Genomic DNA, 19,420 nt, shown 5'->3' with positions numbered 1-19,420 from the left:
CCCCGGGGGGGGGGGGACCCCCCTTGCAAATTTTTTCCCCCCCCCCCCCCCGCCGCTCACCACCGCTCCTCCTCCTCCTCTCCCCTGCTTCCACCCTCCCACTCTTCCCACCCCCTCGACATTAAAGTCCTTCACAGAAATCAGAATTTAATAAATCACCCCAGAGCCTGACAGAGTTTATCTCCGGGGGTCGCCTCCACTGTGCAGAGACCCACAGACAGACAAAGCGAGGCCCGATAAGATGTGAAATTAAATACAGTTAGCAGTTTGAGACAAAGGAGGGAGAGTGTCAAACCGAGCTTTGTACGCCGTAAACGGCTGCCTGTATAGTCAGTACAAACACACACACACACACACACACACACACACACACACACACACACGCGTACATGCATTCCAAGCACTCACAAACGCCAAAGACAAGGCAGGGTGATTCATTTCAGGTTTCCTCTCACATTTAGCCTCATTTGCATCCTCCACTGTCAACATATCGCCTCTCCCAGATATGTTCAAGAGCTCTCATTAAACGTCCAGGGGATGACATCCTTTTTTTTTTTTTTTTTTTTCTTTTTTTTTTTTTTTACCCGGATGCGCCATTATTAATCACCGGCTCCACTCCTATGCGGACTCATCTCCATCACGGATCAAACGCTATCTTCCCGTGTTTCCTTTCATTCAGCAGATATCCCTGACACCAGTCATCACCGCAGCTAAGGGAGACTTATGGGAGCGCGTCGGGGCTCCGACGACCTTATGAATGCCGTACATAAGCGTTTAGCACAGAGAGGATATAAATGTGGGGATTTGCTCAGATCTGTCTGCTATAACCTCCCGCCTGTGCTGTACGGGACACGATATACCTGCCCCGTTCGCACTAACCCAGATATTTGGCAAAGCAGGAGAACTTTCTTGCTCCGTTTATGTCGACCAGCCAAAGTTTTCTGTGACAAAAGTAGGTTTGCAAAAAAAAAAAAAAAAAAGCTTTTTGGAGATTAGCGCTTCCTTTAAACTTCTGAACTAAGCTGAGTACAACAAAAGAGATGCATCGAGAAACTGGCAAGCGCATGGAACAAATTAATAAATTCTACCTAACCGGATGATCAGAACCTGAAAAATCGTGCTACATTACAGCAAAGTGGCTTCGTTTTGTGTTGAGCCGCAGCAGAATAAAGGAGCCTGGGATCAACAATTGACACTGGAGAAAATATCTAAGAATTTCATTCCTTCACAACTCTGGCAACACACTGTGACCATCATGCTACTTCAAGGCAATTTTTCAAGCGTGTGTAACATTTTGCAACAAATACTGCCTCTCCTAAAAACGAACATGTGCTTTCTGACTCAACTGCACAGGTGAGAACCACTCAGAGTTACAACAATGAAGGAAAAACAAACCATCTCTGCATGCCTCACTCAAAAAACAGTTGGGAAGACGAAAAAGTAGGCATAACCCAGATGTGACAGTCTTTGTTTTGTATTATAGCAAAAATACTTCCATGCTTTAAGTGAGGAAGCCTTCTTTCGGCTATCAGAAGTGCACAGAAATAAGTTGCACTTCTTCTCCCCGTCACTCCGACATTTCTCTGTCTTCTCACTCAGTCGGGTTTAGACCGTTGGGACAGTGCGATATGGGACATCCAGAGCTTTTCAGAGTCTCACATGTGTTTGAAAGTGATCCCTGTGGGCTCACAATCAGCCAACTGGGTGGATCTGCTGATCAAGCGGATCAATACAGCCTGCAGAGTCAACCAATGTAACATCAGCATAGGAAAGGAAATGGAAAGAGTTGCCATTTAATATCTGCTAACAAATGGCTGCATTCGACTGACACAAACATTTTGCGTTTGAGCATTGCTGAAATGTCTCCACAGCGAAGTAGGAGCATAAATACAAGTTAAGGTACTGGGTACATTTCTTTGCGTGTTTGTTTTCCTTTGCTAATTTTTGACTTTAATATTTTCCTAGAAACATTACTAGAAAGTTGCCGATATCCTCTGGAGGCCATGTCTCCCAACCCTAGCAGAGAACACACTTACAGAAGTTGTGCTATAGAACAATTAGTGGCACTTTGAAAAATGAAACATGCTCTGTGTTATGAAGGGGGCATGATTGCAATGCCTCCATATGAGTGCACAGTAATATTCTTTTCAATTAACTGAGGTCTCCAGTTCACATCAGGATATGGCCGACCTCAGCTTTTCAAAGCTGTTTTCCTTCTTTTTTTTTTCCTTGATTTTTTTTTTTTTCTCCTTCCCTCCCCACTCTGTAGTTAAGAGAAAGCACAGTCAGGTTTCCAGGAAGACGTAGCGCTGGTCACTTAATGGGCTTAGCCTGGTCGGCGGACCTGACCTTTCGCTTTAACAATGCCGAGGCCAGCGAGGCTCGCGGCCTTCTCTGGGAACACAGTGACCCCCGGGTGAAGCCTAATCTAACTCCGACTCCGTTCTCCCTCTCTCTTTCTCTCTCCGCTGTCCAGACAGACAGCCTTCATCCACAGCCTCCCTCTGTTGCTCCGACTGATGCCTTCCTGCTGAGACAACAGTGCCAAGGAGCTGTCAACAGGCCGGTGCTCAGCGGGCCCCGACAGGGTCTCGCACGTAGAGCCCCTCGGGGTCCGCGCAGGCACTGACACTCTGCGCTCGGGCTTTGAGAGCCCCCCCGCCCCTCCCCGGAAGAATGTCGAGAATGACAGGAATGCCGGGTGCCATCGAGAATCACGATAACGTTCTACCATCTAAGAGCATGATTAGCGCGTTCTGTCGTCAGTCCGTCTATGGATGAGAAAGGGGGGGGGGGGGGCAAACAAAAAAAAAAAAGGTTTGCTGGATACTTTAAGCTTGTCAGTGCTCTGCAGTAGCTTGTCATTTTAAATAACTTGATCCTGCACCTCCCACGTCACACATATAACCATCAGCCACACACTGGGCGCCAGTTAGCCATACTGACAGACATTGATTATTTATTATTAGTAGTATGTGCGTTGTGTGCATTTGAGCTTCAAAACTTAAGCTGACAGTTGCAAACATTTCCCAGTTCCATTCAGAGAGCCTGCACATTCACTTCATCTGCTGCTCTTTGCTTCGGCTTTTCTCATTGTGCATTTTGAAAGGCCATTTGGGTAACAGCACCGGCTGGAAATAACACCAGTCCACATAGCACAATAGAAGCAAGCGCTGTGCTAAAAAAGATTTCTATGGCTTGTCTGTAAGTGAGAACAAGGAGAGCAAACAGAACCTTAACCGAGTGTTTACACATCTGCAAGAAAACATCCAGACCGGGCATGAAATCCTCATGCTACGCTAGTTTTAGCTATGCTAAACAGACAAGAGATTTTCAGGTTTTCTCTGTAGCTTATTAGGGGGCGACAACGTGCTGGTTTGTATCCCATCTACTCAGAGGTGGAGAAGAAGAAAAAAACCGAATTGAAGGGAATGATTTCACACTAGAATGTCAAGAACAGTGTTTGTGTCTGCGTTGTCGTTGATATTTGAATTATCCATAGTGGTGAAACGGCAAAATTTTTAGAATACGCCTCATTGTTTTTCTTGTACTGTTGCATATTGTTAATGTCCCTGCTGGCGAGTCCCGTAAAAGTGCTACAAAAAAAAAAAAAAAAAAAAATCACAAACCTTAATGAGCGGGTACCAACGATGAAATTGACTGGGACTTATGACTTCGGCATTACTGTTTGCCGAAGTCTTAATGACAAATCTAGTCACTCCAATCTAATTTTCTGACATGTGAATAAAAATCCCCGGTGAAACAGTAGTAAAAATATGACCAAATTTCTTAGCGATTTCTACTTTTTTTAAGAAGTTGTTACCCGAATCTGGCCTACTCACACTAGTAATAGAGACACATTCACACGGCTCGCCACAGCCTTCCATCCCGAAAACAAGACTTACTTTTCCATCAAAGAAGTTTATTCATCTCTGAATGTTTTTTTAATTTTAATTTTTTTTTTCTCCTGATCAAATGATGTCCTATGAAAGGTTGCTCTTTCTTCTCCCTTGCAAGTAAACCATACAAAGCAGTGTTTGATCTCCGAAATCCGATCTGTATTTCTAGTATTGTCTCCAGTCCTTACTGTGGCATCTTAAAGGTCAGGAGTGAAAGGCCATTTGATAACTACAGAAAGACCTTTCGGCTTTATTACGCTGCCTTTCATCTCCTTTCCTGCCGAGGTTAAAACAAAGCACGGCATCCTTTTGAAAAAGAAGGGATAAAATGGATCACTTTGGAGCCCCGAGCATTTTTTTTGTCACTAGGGGAAGTCTGGCACCCAGTGCATGAGGGAAAACTCTAGTGGGATGCATTTCTGGAAGAGATGATTCTTCCCAAGCAGAATTAGCATATGTCCTCTCAACCTTCCACCAAACCTCTCAAAGAGACCCTGAAATCCTATTGAGATACTATTACCACTCAAACAAGGCATTATTAGAGACATCTAAAGCAGGTGTGCGCACACTAATACGGGCACACACGCACGCACGCACACACACACACACACACACACACACAATCACAGCTCAATGACACCCACTTCCCTCTGAATATTCCTTTCTTTTTAATGGTAACCTTGGGAGACGGGGCCGCACCGGCGAGACACTTAACAGCCACTAGTCTGAGAAAAATGTTTTTGATATGCTCGTGTCATTTAATCATCCGCCGTTCTGCCGAGGCCGGGCAAGACAATTTTGCAGGATATTAACTCCAAACTAAACCCCTGGCTTGTATCATTTGTGGGGCCAGTCAAGCAGGAGTCCCAGGAGGAGCGGAGACTTCCTCCTCACAGTCGTAGTAATCTAAGCTTGACTGGCTTGCGCACACACAACTAATCGTCAGGTAGACTGAACCGTAGAGAAATAAAGGAATCGGCAAACGCGTGGCACAAATGAAGACGGTAAATAGAGGATGAGTGGATTTTGGACGCTGGCGAAAAACAAGCCAAAAAATAAATAAATAAATAAATAAATTACACGCATGCGACAACGCTGCGCATTAAGCTGCAAGGCGACACTTCCACACCAAAGTTGGAGATGCGAAGAGCATTTGTACAAATGTCATCTTGGCATGATCCATTTGGACAGCCCCACATTGCTTAATGGGGTAGGAAATTCATTTCTTTCTTCTTTTTTTTTCTGCTGGAGGAGATGCTGCGTGATGTGATTCTATGCAAAATATATAAAGCTACTGCAAGAAAAGTGATAGTTGGAGACGGAGCAGAGGTGGACAGGAGAAGGAGAGAAGTGTCTTGTGGCATGGATGCTCTATTCTTCGGCAGGCAGGAGCGTCACATGTGCGCAGACAAAGCGAGAAGAAAGCAAAGGCAACTGATGAAAACCATTTTTTGTTCCTTCACAAAGAACTAGGTCACCCTCTCATAATTGTCAATCATGCAATAAATCTCTCTGTGGCACAAATGAATACAGCATTGGGAATGAGACAAAGCTTATTGGCATGCTATGTCAGCTTGACTCAATTCATCCTCCTTTTCACACAAGACCATTCATATGTGAAGTNGTGCGAGGGGGTCTCGGTCTCTCTCTCTCTCTCTCTCTCTCTCTCTCTGTGTCTCACACACACACACACACACACACACACACACACACACACACACACACACACACACACACACACACACACACACAGCTTCTTTCTCCAAACCAAAGGCACGCCGTTACACCCAACATGTAAGTTGGATGGGGGTTAATGTCTGTTGACAAACCATGGTTTTGTCCCTACAGAGGAGATCTTAGTGTGTTTTTTGCACAATTTAGGAATAGTAAGAATTAGGCACAGGCTGGTTATGATATTGAGGAAAAACAAAGTTTTAAAACCCACAAAACTTTTCCGCCGTACAGTTCCTATGGTTTAGATTATCTGACCATGTTGCCCAAAAGGTTCACAGAGTGACTACAGTTTTTGAGCCTTACTGTCCGGCAGAGCCGCACTTCTCCCAACCGTTGCGACAGACTGCTGGCCAGTCGGCTACAGTTTCCATGGGATCACAGGAAAGGCTGAGACAAAGATTTAAAACTGTAACAAATCTTTTATCAAGCAAGCAAAAGCTGTTTCAAAGCTGGTAAGACATGAACAGCAAGTCTGTTAAGCTGCTGACTGCAGACCGGCTACACGAGCAGATAGCCTGACTAATCAACCAGCTAATTAACCTTTGTCTTATGCTTGTGTTATCCAATCAAAACAAGAAAACATAATGCACAATAAGCACATTACTACTAAATTCAAATGTTTTGATACTTGTCAAAACATTTTGGGCCAAAAATACACCGATTCCAGTCAGAGGACAATGCCTCGGTCCGTTCCTATTGTTCTACTTGTGTTATTCGCTCACTTGTGTCACTAACTTTACGTGTTCTTCCTGAAGTAGGCATTGTTGTTAGCACAACTTACGAGTTATGTTCGGCATGGTGCATTCAGTGTTTGGAAAAAGATATGATATTTGAGTTTATGACCAATTAGTGTCAGGAAAGTTGAAAATCAAGCAATTCCTGTCACCTACCAATCTCTCTGTGCATCCCTCTTTGCTATGCGGGTTTTGCGTTTTAAATATGAGCAATCAGATTGCACAATTATGCATTTTGATTTTCATACAACGAGAATCCCCTAGTTGTAAAATCACTAAACTAACTGTTGAAGACATAAGCACTGCATAGGCCAAGTAAAGCATTTACAAGTTGAAAATACGACTCCAAACTGTTCAGACCAGGCGTACTTGGTCTACAGTACAGTGCTCTGCTTTTCCTGCAGCCTGATTGGCTGCGAGCGTCAGATTGACACAGCACTACGCGGGGCTCTATCCGCGGAGGGTTTGTGTCACATCTCCGAGGACCCGACTGTCACTCTTTAAGAGGAGGGTAATAATAGCCAGGCGCCACAGCGAGTGGTGGCACAGGCGATTTTAGAGAAACATCAGGGAGACGGTGACATTTGAGTCTACGAGGAGAGAAACCCAAGCGCTGCAACCAATAAAGACTCCCGCCGATATTCTCACTTGGCTCGCCCAGAGAGACGCACGCAGAGGCAGAGAACGGGAGAGAGAAGGGGCGGGGGGTGAAAGGCACAGGGAGATGTCAGTGTTAGATGAAAATGTGTTGACCTGGTGATATTGATACCCCCCCCCCGCTCATAACCTCTACAGGTGTGCGGAGCCGTCGAGAAGCAGCTCTGGGTGCGACTTTCATTGGATAAAAAGCAAGAGCCGCAGACCTCCAGATGAACCAAGCTTCAACGCTTAACTTTAAACTGCAAGCAAATAAAAATCTGACAGCGAATATCAAACCAAATATGTCGGTCTTTCTAATATAAACGGCACCGACGGAGGCTTTTCAAGGCCGACACAAAGTTCCAGCTTTCTTTCATGTCTGACCTGATTGTTTTTTCAGTTTAGTTTAAGGACTGGACCATGCAAAGAGAAGAAAAATGTTCTACAGGTTATTTGATAGAGTTGGTTGTTCAAAATTCACAGTAAAAAAAAAAAAAAATTGAAGAATGACTCATTGATTCAACTTATGAATCAAATGCAAAAATCTCCGTATTTGACCTATTCACTTATCAGAGCATTAAGGGAAAAACTGGACAATTCCAACCTCCACTTCATTGATCGGTGCCTCTCTACTCTTTGGCATAATTCCATCAGATTTTATTCTGGTCTTTACTTCATTAAAAAAAAAAAAAAAAAAAGCTCCAAAATTCTCCAACGACCTCAGGATTAATGACTTCATTTTGATTGATTTTGAACTTGCAAAATGATTTTTTTTTTTTTTTTTACTTGTATGAAAGACAGATCTGGAGCAATCTGACAATCAGAGTCAGACTTCAAACAGTGCTGTAAGACATGTTGTCTAGATATGACCTATTTATGTATCTAATGAAGACTATCACTCACAGATGTGCCATGTCTGGCAGCATTCAGAATTAGAACATGAGGACTTAACAAATATCTGTGATGACCATGATCGCGCTTCACTTCCTGATCAAAAGTTTTATTCCTTCTTTTTCTTCTGCAATCATCCGCATTGGAACCTTATGGCCATAGAGCTGATTTTTTTTTTTTTCCAGTTCGCTCATCTGATGAAACTGACTGAGCAATAGGCTTTGAACCACCTCAGAAAGTGCTGTGAGTCTCAAGTGTCATTAGCTCCAGGGCTTTTTTTTTTTTTTTTTTCCCAGCTAGCACCAGGTAAAGATTAGATAACGATTAGCGCTTTAATAGATACCGTTGGAGCCGTTCCCGCGCTGTGCCCAACATCTGAAGTTTAAAGAAGAAGAAATAGTCGCTTTCTGTGCTCTGATGTCCCACTGAACCGGCGAGGAGAGCGGCTGGCGTTAGAACCACACACCTCTTGCCCGTCCGGCCCCGGTTGGAGTACAGTGAGTCTGTGCTGAGTCAGATCCGACCACCGTTTAAGAAATGTCCACCAACAATGGAGATAACTTGACTTTGACAGAAAAAGATCAGCCTTCATAATTATTTGCAGCGTAAGACTACTTTAAAAAAAAAAAAGCATCTTTTCTCACACTGAAAATCTTGTTGAAGTGAAATTGAGATTTGATTTTTTTTTTTACTTGTTGAAAACATTGCAAATTAATACTCTGACTGTAGATATGTGCAGCACCTGTTTGCTTATGATTTCCTCATATAGGAACTTTGTTGCGTGTTACCTAGTCTTTCCCATTTTGAAGAGTGACAGAGAAATAGGCCTGCTTGTCATATGTTGTAAAGGCAGCTAAGCAAAACTTCCTAAACACTTCGATCAAATTAAAAACACTAAAGTAAACCAAAAGATAAATAAACAAATGATAAAATGAGCATTCATTATTTTAATAAAGCCTTTTTAGGGAACTTGATGATTTCATCATCTGAGATTTTGCACAAAGAAAGATTTAACCATGGATTTTTTTTTTTTTTACCATTATGCAGTTAAAGGTTGAATTCCAGCTTCTGCTATAAAACCAAAATGTATTTGAAGGTTTGCCAGGTATGCTAATAAATTGTTGCATTAAATTCTGATATTTTATCACATCAACTGAATTCTGTTTTCAGTCATCAATGCATATAAACAAAATCTAACCCTTGTCAAAATCAAATCTAAGCCAAAAGTTTAACTTCTAGATTTATACAAGCAATCCCTTATTTCTGTTCTATTATTAATATTTTATTGTTTCACTTTTGGGAGAAATGAAGGGGAAAAAAAACCTGGATGACATGATGGGGATTTAGTTAGCTGACAATCCAAGAGTACAAAGGGGCTTTTTGTTGGATGACATTCCTGTCTTGGCATACTTTAATTATTAAGAGGGACTCCTTTTGTATTGAGCAAAGAGCTCCAAAAACATTGACACTGGAGGAATAACATCTGCATGTTTACTCAGGAGAAGATTCATCCCTGATAGGCCCGGCGAAAACGACGAGGGGGAGAAAAAAACAAGGAGAGGAAATTTGTGGAATCCCATCTGAGATTGCTTCCCTGATGGATTCCTTTTCCTGTCAGCTCAGACGAGAAATGAAGCTGGGGAAAATTAACTCCTGATACAGCCACGCTGAATTAGACAGAGAAGGGAAAAGAGAAAGGGGGGGTGGAAGGGAGGAAGGAAGAAGGGAGCAAAAAAAAAAAAAAAACCTCAACGCACTTTTTAAGGATTCCAGCCTTGTCATTTTCAATTTTCTGCTCTTTGGACATGCTTGTATTCAGATTCCCCAACATCTATTCGCCATATCAATCCTAATTAGACAATCTGGGCCCACGAAGGATGGGAGCAGAGTTATTTGCATAATTTAATCATAAATACTCAGTGATACATATTTCCAAATGCATTTGTACAATTATCTTTCATCCTTGGGGCAAAAGTATTAATATGATTAGGCAATAATTCTTTATAAAAAAATAAAAAAAAGAAAGAAAGAAAAAAAGATGGGGGGGAAAAAATAGAATACCAGCAAGTATGCAGTCTTTTTTTTTTTTTTTTTAAACTCCAGCTCTGGGCTATATGAAAAATTAATTAATTTCTGAGGAAAATCAATTTCTCCATGTGACCATATTAGACAGAGCCCAGCAAGGGCCGGCATTCCTTCTCCAATCAGGAAATCTCATCTGCTCCCTCTAACTTCTGTCAGTAGCGTTTAACGTCCTGGTACAAGCGGCGGCGACTTCCGCCAGTGCTCCCTAAATGTGCCGTAATGTGAAGGGGACCCATAAGGAAAGACCCAAAGTAGATGAGAAAAATCACTCTTTAGCATCTAATAGTGGATCGGCCATACTGGGCAGTCAGCCGGCATGGGAGAACTTAGCCCATGCCGGCTATAAAGTTATAAAACAAACAGAAGTCGTCTGATTCAAATCTCTGGTCTATTAGTTATAACTTTACTTTCACAAAAGTATCAAGCTGGGTGATGCCCTTAAAGACTGAAAACATTGCCTGTTCTTAGTTTTGACACTCGAGATTATTGGAAGGAAAATCAGGTTGTTTTTTTTCCCTTCATCCTTTGCTCTGCCGATCACCGATCAGAGCCGATAACGGGGAAACCGGCCAATCCCAGCCTCTCCCCTGATTGATCGGTGCATCTCTGTTTAAAACTATTTGATTTCGCGCAAGGAATTAATTGGCAATTCAATCACCGCTGCGGATCCAGTAAAGGCATGCAAATAAGACAGGAGCACGGACAGCTAATGCATCCACAAGGCAAATTAACAATGCGGGGGCCTCTTTGCCATGCAAATAGCCTCCAAATCCACAAACGACATTAGAGACAGTGTCAAACAAAGCCTCTCTAACAAGTGAAATCTGCGGTTTTTAAAAGAGTCTTGGCTCGGCTTCATTTAGAGCTACAGAAATATGATCCTGAAAGAGAGAAAAGCCCGAAAAAGGGGAGAGTGTGTTTGGTTAAACAAGCTGCTTTATGGAAGTTTTCCCAAAAACAGAAAGAAAGAAAAAAGAACAGTTTTAATTTGCTCTTTTTCCAGCTCAGTGAGTGTCAACTCAATAAAGCAATTCTGATTTTCAAGGAGGCTATTTGTTTGCACAAAAATAAATAAAGAAAAAAAACCAAACACCTTGCCACCATCTGCCAACTGCACAGTTGACTTGAGCACATGTACTGTACCTAATCAAATTTAGCAGATCCCCACTGAAGGATTAAAATGTGGGAAAAGAAGAAAAAAAAACTTAAAATGCTGTTTTTTTCCCCCTCTTTCTCTCTCTCTCTCTCTTTACTCCAATAAAGAAAAAGACGATATGAGAGCCAATTTGGCTTTTAGAGAAAGTACTTCAACAGATTTGGATTTTAAACAGCTTTGTATACCATTATCTCTCACTCTCCTTTTTTTAAATTCTGTTCATCTTTATCTGTCTCTCTCACCTCCTCCGCTCCTCCTCCCTCCTTCTCCTTCTCTAATCAGGCATCTGTCACTCTGTTTTTGAAGTTATTATCGCCCGAGCCTCCCTCTTGGATGTGGTTGCCCGGTGACGGGGGGTATCTTAGCACCCACTCTGACTGGGAATGATTTGAATGGAATCCAGAAATCTCCCCTGAGTACCTGTAAACACATCCGCGCCTTGTAGAAAACAAATATATTATAAGAGAGCTCAGCAGAGAGGAGAGGAGAGGAGAGAGGAAGAGGAGAGAGACAAGCTGGCACCCTCGGTGGCAGCTCACACTGAGCGCTAAACAAAACAATTACCGTCATTTGCAAATATGTGTGTTTAGGCATAAACACTCCTGAAGTAGGAACAAGAGAGGTGAGCGCTCTCGCTACACATCCCAGTCACATCAGCATCAATTATATATTTATATAAGTGTGTTTAAAAAAAAAATAAAAAAGAAAGAAAAGCAAAAACGTGGCTTTCGCTGGGACCTGACAGAAACGAGCTGAGGAAAATCTATTTAAGCGGGGCGTGTAAGTGAAAAAAGCCGAGCCCGTTTCCCCAGCGGTGGGACACCGTCTAGGGTGTGCAGTTAACCTTCAAGGGGTAGACAATGATTGTCAATTAAAACCGCTGCCCCGGCATCGGATAGCCACACACACAGACGCAAACACACACGAAAAAAAAAAAAAAAAAAAAGGAGACCAATGAGAGATATGCGATATCTTCGCGCCGCCCTCGTGTTATAATAACCTTTCTGAGAGTTCAAGTGTCACGCAGCAATAAGAACCTCGTTTTTTCCTTTCTTTCTTTTTTTTTCATCCCACTGCGGGGAAAATGAAAAGGGAAAACAAGTAGCTGGAACACGGGGGGCTCCTGCGGGGGCTCTTGGAGGGGCCACAGTCATATAATGTAAAAGGGGGGAGATTACCGAACCCGGATCAGTGTGGAACACTGGTAATCTGGCACAAGAGCCCTTCAGAAAATAAAGAGGTTAATAGTCACTATATTTCTGGTAGTTTTTTTTTTTTTTTTTAAGATTAGCTGTAATGACCTGTAACTGAGCTCAGACGGTTCAAACACACATCTTCGTTTTCATGGTTTTAAGTTGGGATGGGCCGCTATGAGGCGAGCAGGAATACCACCACTTCACCCTATCTGCACAATCAAGAGCAAAACTTTCCAGCAAGTTATAATGAGTTTTATTTCAAAGAAAGACGCTGCACTCACTACTGCTGCTCAAATAAAATAACAATAATCACTCCTATTACTACACACAGTAATGTTATTGATTGCATTTACTTATCACGATCTTCACTTTGATAAATATAATTAGGCAAAAATAAAAAAAAAATTGAATGAACACCTGCTAGAAACCTCTTTTTTTTTTTTTTTTTTTTTTTAGAGTTTTCAGGTGTGGACATTATTACACACATTTGCTGTTCAGTTCTTAACAAGATGAAGCAAACAAAGCAACAGAGATGCACAAAGAAATCAGCTGGAATCAGTTTTCAGCTTGAGCAGGTCTGACTGCTGACTGAAAAGCCACTGAATCACTGAACGCAGCTAAGCGCCAACAGGTCGAGTTCGTGCCAACACTCTTCAGTGAAGATGGTTTCGAAGAGGGAAGACTAAAGATTAACTGTGCTTAGAAATTTAGATGTTTTTGCTGCTCTCCACAGAGTAAAGCAAGCATAAGCAAATGATGTCAGCCGGTATATTACTTGTGCTGTCTGCACATGTAGCCAGCCAGCAGTCAACTCGCATTTTCAAGCGATTACTGGCAATGTTTTCATGATCAGAAATGTTTCAAGCAGCCCAATTTGTTTTTTTTTTGTTGTTTTTTTTGTTTTTTTAAAAAGGCAAAACGTTGAGGATTTGTTTGAGCCAGCTGGCTAGCAGTGCACAGCAAAAGGCGTAAGAGCAGAAAGCACAATGTTAGGAAATATCTGCTCTCTCCTGCTCTTTCTCCGTCATCTCTCTCTGACAAAAATATTTTGCTTCTTAAAATGATAATTAGGTTTAAATTATTCACGCAGATGAAGACACAGCAGAAAATTTCCTGCTATGAATATTATGATGGTTTTCCATGGTCAGAAATGCTTTAAAAAAGCCAAATTTCTTGTGAGAGGAGAAATTTTATTTCAGCCAACTGACCAGCAGTGTGCAGCAGCAGCAGCAGGACACTTCAGAGCAAGCTCCAACGGAACCGGCGCGTTCTCTGGCATCTCATTATATTGATTTATTTATTTATTTTTAACTTGGTGCACTTGGTTAACTTTTTAAAAGTTTTGAATCAGGTAAAACTTAAGCTGCTTTAACAAACCAAAACACCCACAACAAACACACACACACACAAAGAATTCCAGCGAACAATACACTCTTTAAATGTGTTTAAACAGCGAGCATAGCAGGGAACAACTTGGCTTGTTTGTGTCCACATCAAAACTGAAACAGCAGGCTGCAGTGGAGCTCTGTGATGCTATTCACATTCACACAGTGTGCACAAAAAAAAAAGAAAAAAAAAAAAGAGAGAGACCCATGTTGTTTTAGCACAATAGGCCGCCAGAAGGAGGGGGATAAACTGCATGTGAAATAGTTAGAGCCATTGTATAGGAGTATTATTCACTTCATTGTTATCACTGTGCCACTGTATTAAAAAAAGAGCAGTGACACTCTGTGTAATAGAGGGGGTGGGGGTGGTGGTAGAGGGGGGATGAAAAGCTAAACTATCCCAGGCAGCAGGCTGTTGTTGTTGTAACCCGAGCGGGGTAAACCCGTGAACTCGGATACTTTTCCTTTTCTTTTTTCTTTTTTTTCTTTTTCTTTTTTTTTATTAATCTGACTGTAAGTTGGTGGAAATAGAGGGAACTTGTTTTCACCTCGGGGGTCAGTGGGGTGTGGGTATTTTTTTGTTTTGTTTTTGGAGGAGGGGGGAGGGTTTGCAACCTGTGTGCTGTTTACTCAAAGTGATCATTTTGTCAGCAGCTGTATCAGCGGGGCGAGACGGAGCGTGAGGCGGCACATCCCCGCAAATAAAATCAACTCTTTCCCAAGCAACAGAAGAAGCCTTTTATCCCCGCGGATGCCTCGGCCCGTTCCATGATGTAATTCTCCAAATGGGGCAGGCAGGCAGGCAGGCAGGCAGGCAGGCAGGCAGACCCGGGTCTGAGTGATTGATTTCAGCCCAGCGCCGGGAGAACCTGGCTGCTTTCAGAGACAATTACAGTCCTGTCCATGTGCCCGTAATAGCCCAGCACTTTAGCGTCATTAAAGCGACGCGAGGCACTGCATTATCCTTTAACCCCATCGCTGGTCGTCCCTCTTCCCTCCCCGCCCGGCCCCACCATTGACAACCCGGAGAGTTCAGCCGCATACTTTGTCACCTGAAGCTCCACGCCGAGCTTCAGAGGAGGATCTGTACAGTAGATAAAGTGTGGGGAGGGGGAGGTGATGGGGTGTTCGGGTCCCTTGATGCTTTATGTAAATGATGCTTAAGCACCAGGGTGCACAGGTGAGCTGTTGAGACAATTGCTGCTAAAACGGGAACGTGAAGCTTGCAGCAGAGAGCTGCACGGAGGTGTGTGAGGCCCACAGGTGCAAAAACACAGGGTGCAGGTTATTCTAAATGTTTAAATGCAGCAGCAACACAACCGTTAGCGTGTGACATGGGAAAAAATGGCGAATCTGACAAGATCACTCTGAAAATTTCAAAAAAAAAAAAAAAAAAAAAAAAAAAAAAAAAGTCCTGTCCGGGCCGTCGGGATATTTGCATTTAAATTCTGCACAGCTCAACTTACTTCATCTTCCCCCTCCCACAATAACTCGTCCGGTTAATTCTGCTACAAAAACAGAAACTGCACACTTCTTAAACTAAACGTGCACTAATCAGACTTTTCCTGGCCAATTCCAGACGAGATTTTTTTTTATTATTATTATATTCTTTTCTACTGTCACAAAATAAAAAAAGAAGGAAAATGTCCTTCAGGTTCTTTGAGGAATGTAACAGTTTTCAATTTAGCAGAAAATGAAGGAATAACAAGATCATCCCCGCTCACGCATGGAAACATCTATCTGTGACATTTATCTGAAACTGGAAATTGTGCACCGCCTCGCCTGCTGCTGATTGATGCATTTACAGACGGAGAATAGGAGGAGTTATCAGTTTTGATGCATTAAGTCAACAAGCGAAATGTTTTTCAGCCTTCTGAACTACTCGACTGGTGCTTCTCTGCTCTAAACCCAGACTCAAAGTGACTTTAACTGCTTTTATTTTGCCGTTCCCGCTTCACTTGTGGGGAGGCTTTCCATCATATTTGCATTTCCAGCTCATCACTGAATGCAAGGGGGAGCGATCAATATAGAATCAATCACAGTGACAGGTGAGAGGGTAAATTTGACCAGGCTCCACCGTCCTGAGAGACTTGAGCGATGCATCACAGACGAGGAGCAACAGGACAATAAAAAATGGCTTTTAATCCAGTATTGATCTGTGCTTAAATCAGTCGGTTTTCAAAAACAGATCAAGGTTATTTTTGCTCGATTTGTTGCGTTGCGATGCATTCATTTCTTCAAACCATTTTTGCTGTTATCATTATTATTATTCTATCACAATCAATGATGTTTAATTGAAGTAGAATTATTTGCATCGATAAACAATAGCTTGCTGATGAACTCTTGCTTTAATAGGAGGAGTGTAAAGTATTATTTTGTTGCTACCAGAAAGTAAGACAAAGTAATATGACAGAATTGTTTTGGGGTTTTTTCTCTATTTGTTTACATTCAGCCAAATTTTAATTATCCTAACTGATACCTTAATCCCACAAATGTAAGGACTTTAAAAGGACACCTACCCTAGTTACAGTTCGGTCAAAATAAAATAAAAGGAGTTGGGAGTTGCGCAAATCTACAGGGAGAACTTGACATTTCAAAAGATTGCTAAACGTTTTAACACTTTCTAAAAAAGAAAGTGGTAGAGTTGGATCTGCAGTTTATTCAACGCCCCACTGTTATCGACTTACTGGCTCAGCAGCAGACAGGCTGTATCCATCATGTCACAGCTTTTGCGTTGCACGTGTTAAAAACTTTCACTTAACTTTTTAACTGCCGAGGCGCACAGCAGATCCTACGATGGCACTTTATCTTTTTTTTTTTTTTTTTTTTTACACCCCCCACAACCACCAGCCAGCATTTTCAATTTTGACATGCATCCACGATCATACTCAAACCTTTCACACGTATACATACACAGGAATCATCAAATAGCAATATGAAAAACGCCGAATCCAGTTTTTTTTTTTTTTTTTTGCATTGAGGTTGGAGGGAGGAAGAAAAAGAGACCGTCTTTCCCCCCCTCTCGCATGCATGCATGCCGCTGCGCCTTTACGCACGGCTCTCTTGCTGGCGAGGAGGGCGCGCGCACAGCGGAGCTCCGCACTCACCTCGCGTTGGTGCAGTCGTTGTAGAGCGTCTCGAAGTCCTTCCTGGAGATGAGCTTGCAGCGGTTCACTCCGGGCTGGATGGCGCCGAGCCCCCTGAGGATGCGGACCTGCTCCACGTTGCACACGACCGGCGTGATCTCCAGCCGCTTCAGCTTGGTGTAGACCGTGTGCAGTCCGCCGACCAGGTGCTTCAGGAACAGGTCGAACGCCTGCGGGAGGCAGATGAGCTCGCAGCCGTCCACGGTGAACGATGCCACCTTGGCGCCGCGCAGCTCGACCATCTTGCACTCGTTGTTCTGCGGGATGTTCTCGACGGGCGACGGGGTCGAGTAGACGGGCTTGCTCGGGGGCAGAGCCGCGGTCGGGGTCGGGATGCCCGGGCTGCCGGTGGCGAGGAGCTCCGACCTGAACAGGTTCTGGCCGGGTCCCGTCGGCGGCACCAGGGACGGGGACGGGGACGAAGTTGTCGACGGCGGGGACGTGGTGGCGGAGGGAGTGGAGATCGGAGGCGGCGGGACGAGCGGAGTTGGTGGGATCAGAGCAGCCGGTACGGCCATGGTCACCTAACGAAGGAAGGGGGGAAAAAAAAAAAAAAAAAAGGAAAGCAGTCCGAAGTTCAAAGTAAAAAAGCCAGCCTGCCGAGACACCCTTAAATGAAAGAATCCTTCAGAGTTTTAGCTCCTCAGTTAAGTTGGGAAGTAAAAAAAGAAAAAGAAAAAAAAAAAAAAAAAAAAAAAAAAAAGCGCTGGAGCGAAAAAAGGCGTGCTGAGTGAATTTTTTCTCTCGTTTTTTTTTTCTGAGAGGGGACAATGATCAAAGATAGGAGGAGGAATGACAGGAGGAAAATGAGCTGAAAAGTGCAGCACCGCTCTGTGGATGAGTTGTTGTTGTCACACGGTACAGAGAGGGAGGAGCTAGGGGACAGTGGGAGCCTTTGAAGAACATAAAACTAACTGTTCTCTCTGCTTTACTGAAATGTTTCAGCTCCGCTTTAATAACTCATTAACTCCACACACACCGAACAGAGACATTTTTTTCTCTTTTTTTTTTTAGATCAGATGGAGATGTTTTCCCCCGGCTCATTTCTTTGCGGCTGCAACAAAATAGTCGCTCCTGACTGATCCATCATTCTGCGAAGTTTTCTCAAATTTAAAATGAAAATTGAGAATGATATGACCTTTTAATTTTTTCATTTTTTTTTTATTTTTAAACAATTCGTGATGTCATAGTTATCCTGTTTTCTGACCGAGCTCGTCCTGAAGGAGTCACTGATAACATTCCTCATTTAATTAGCCTTGGCTTTTATTGTTGTTCTGACAGCCATTGTGCTTTTTTCTGTTGAGAAGCAGCAAAACAAAGTAAAGAATCAACATAAAACTGTTTTTTTTTTTTTTGTTTTTTGCACTAAATGTCAAAACTGTTCACACCTCCTGTTAAAATGCTACTTTTTATGTTTTTCCACCTTTACTTTGATACATACTGTATACAATTCAGCTGAAGAACAAAGAATAACAAATTTGTTCAGGAGAAGATGAGAAACGGAAAAAAAAAGGTTTGATCTTGTTGCATGCTGCACACTCCTGAACTATATAAAAATATATTTTCATTGAATTAAGCAATCTGTCTTCTCAAGTTTACGCCTGCCATAAATTTTTGTAAATCTGTCTAATCTGAAATAAAGTTCAGCTGTCCAACACTCTGACATTTGGTCATTTGCATATTGTAATTAAAGCCATAATTAGTTATTCTATTGTTCTATTGTACTAAGGTATCAATAGTAGTAAGAATATATATATATATATATATATATATATATATATATATGTATTTTATCTGTATGTGTGGCTCTGGATAGAGATTTATCTGTCTTTGGAGAATCTATTGGATAAAAGTGGAATTGCAACAACCAGAGTGTTTTCTCTAAATTTACGAACAGAAAAAATGGAAAATTGAAAAGACTGCAGCAATGTCAAAACTCAATGCTAAAAAAAAACATCACCAAAAGGACACCGCACTCACAGTGAAACATGGTGGTGGCAGAATCATGATTTGGGGATTTTATTTATTTTTTTTTACCTCCAGTGGATGTGGGGATTTAAGGTGAATGACATTATGAAACAGATCCAAATTCTGAGCCTGAATCTTTAGGTGTAACCTAGAAAGCTGAGGATTAAGAAGGATTTATGTTTTTTTTAGCCCCACACTGAGGCAAACCGTACATCAAAATGACAAAATAATGACTGAATGAGCAGAAAATGTAACTTTTGAAATGGCCAAGTCAAAATCCAGAGGGAAAACCTGACTGATTAACTCCCCTGAAGAGGGATATGGACAATTAACGTCCTCACAGTCTGGCAGATTTGGACAACTTTAGCATGGTAGCGTGAACGTATACTAAAGATGTAAAATTAGACTCAAATTTGACATGAGTAAAACTGTAAGATCCCTGAACAAAGTACTAGTTAGTGTAACCTGATTGTTGCACTCTTTCCCCAAAAGACACTGTATGTTTTTTGCTTTTTTTTTCTGTTGCTTTGTGCAGAATAAATGTCCCCAATTTAACAGTGGTGCGTCTGTGTCTCTCTGTGTGTGTG

At 42.3% G+C, this 19,420-nt stretch overlaps 1 protein-coding gene across 1 annotated transcript in view; it reads right to left on the bottom strand.

Annotated features, from left to right (window-relative positions):
- The window catches only part of LOC106935800 (dachshund homolog 1-like), a 50,837-nt gene extending 32,231 nt beyond the window's left edge, over positions 1-18,606 (bottom strand). The window contains exon 1 of the mRNA XM_015016475.1: positions 16,827-18,606. Within this exon, the coding sequence (XP_014871961.1) occupies positions 16,827-17,383 (557 nt within the window). The 5' untranslated portion in view covers positions 17,384-18,606. The remainder of the gene's footprint in view (positions 1-16,826) is intronic.
- Between the last annotated feature and the right edge of the window lie 814 nt (positions 18,607-19,420).

This window comes from Poecilia latipinna, unplaced genomic scaffold (assembly GCF_001443285.1).
Source record: "Poecilia latipinna isolate Pla-1442-1.1 unplaced genomic scaffold, P_latipinna-1.0 Scaffold2025, whole genome shotgun sequence".
NCBI classification, from domain to species: domain Eukaryota; kingdom Metazoa; phylum Chordata; class Actinopteri; order Cyprinodontiformes; family Poeciliidae; genus Poecilia; species Poecilia latipinna.
This window is presented reverse-complemented; position numbering and strand designations above follow the sequence as displayed.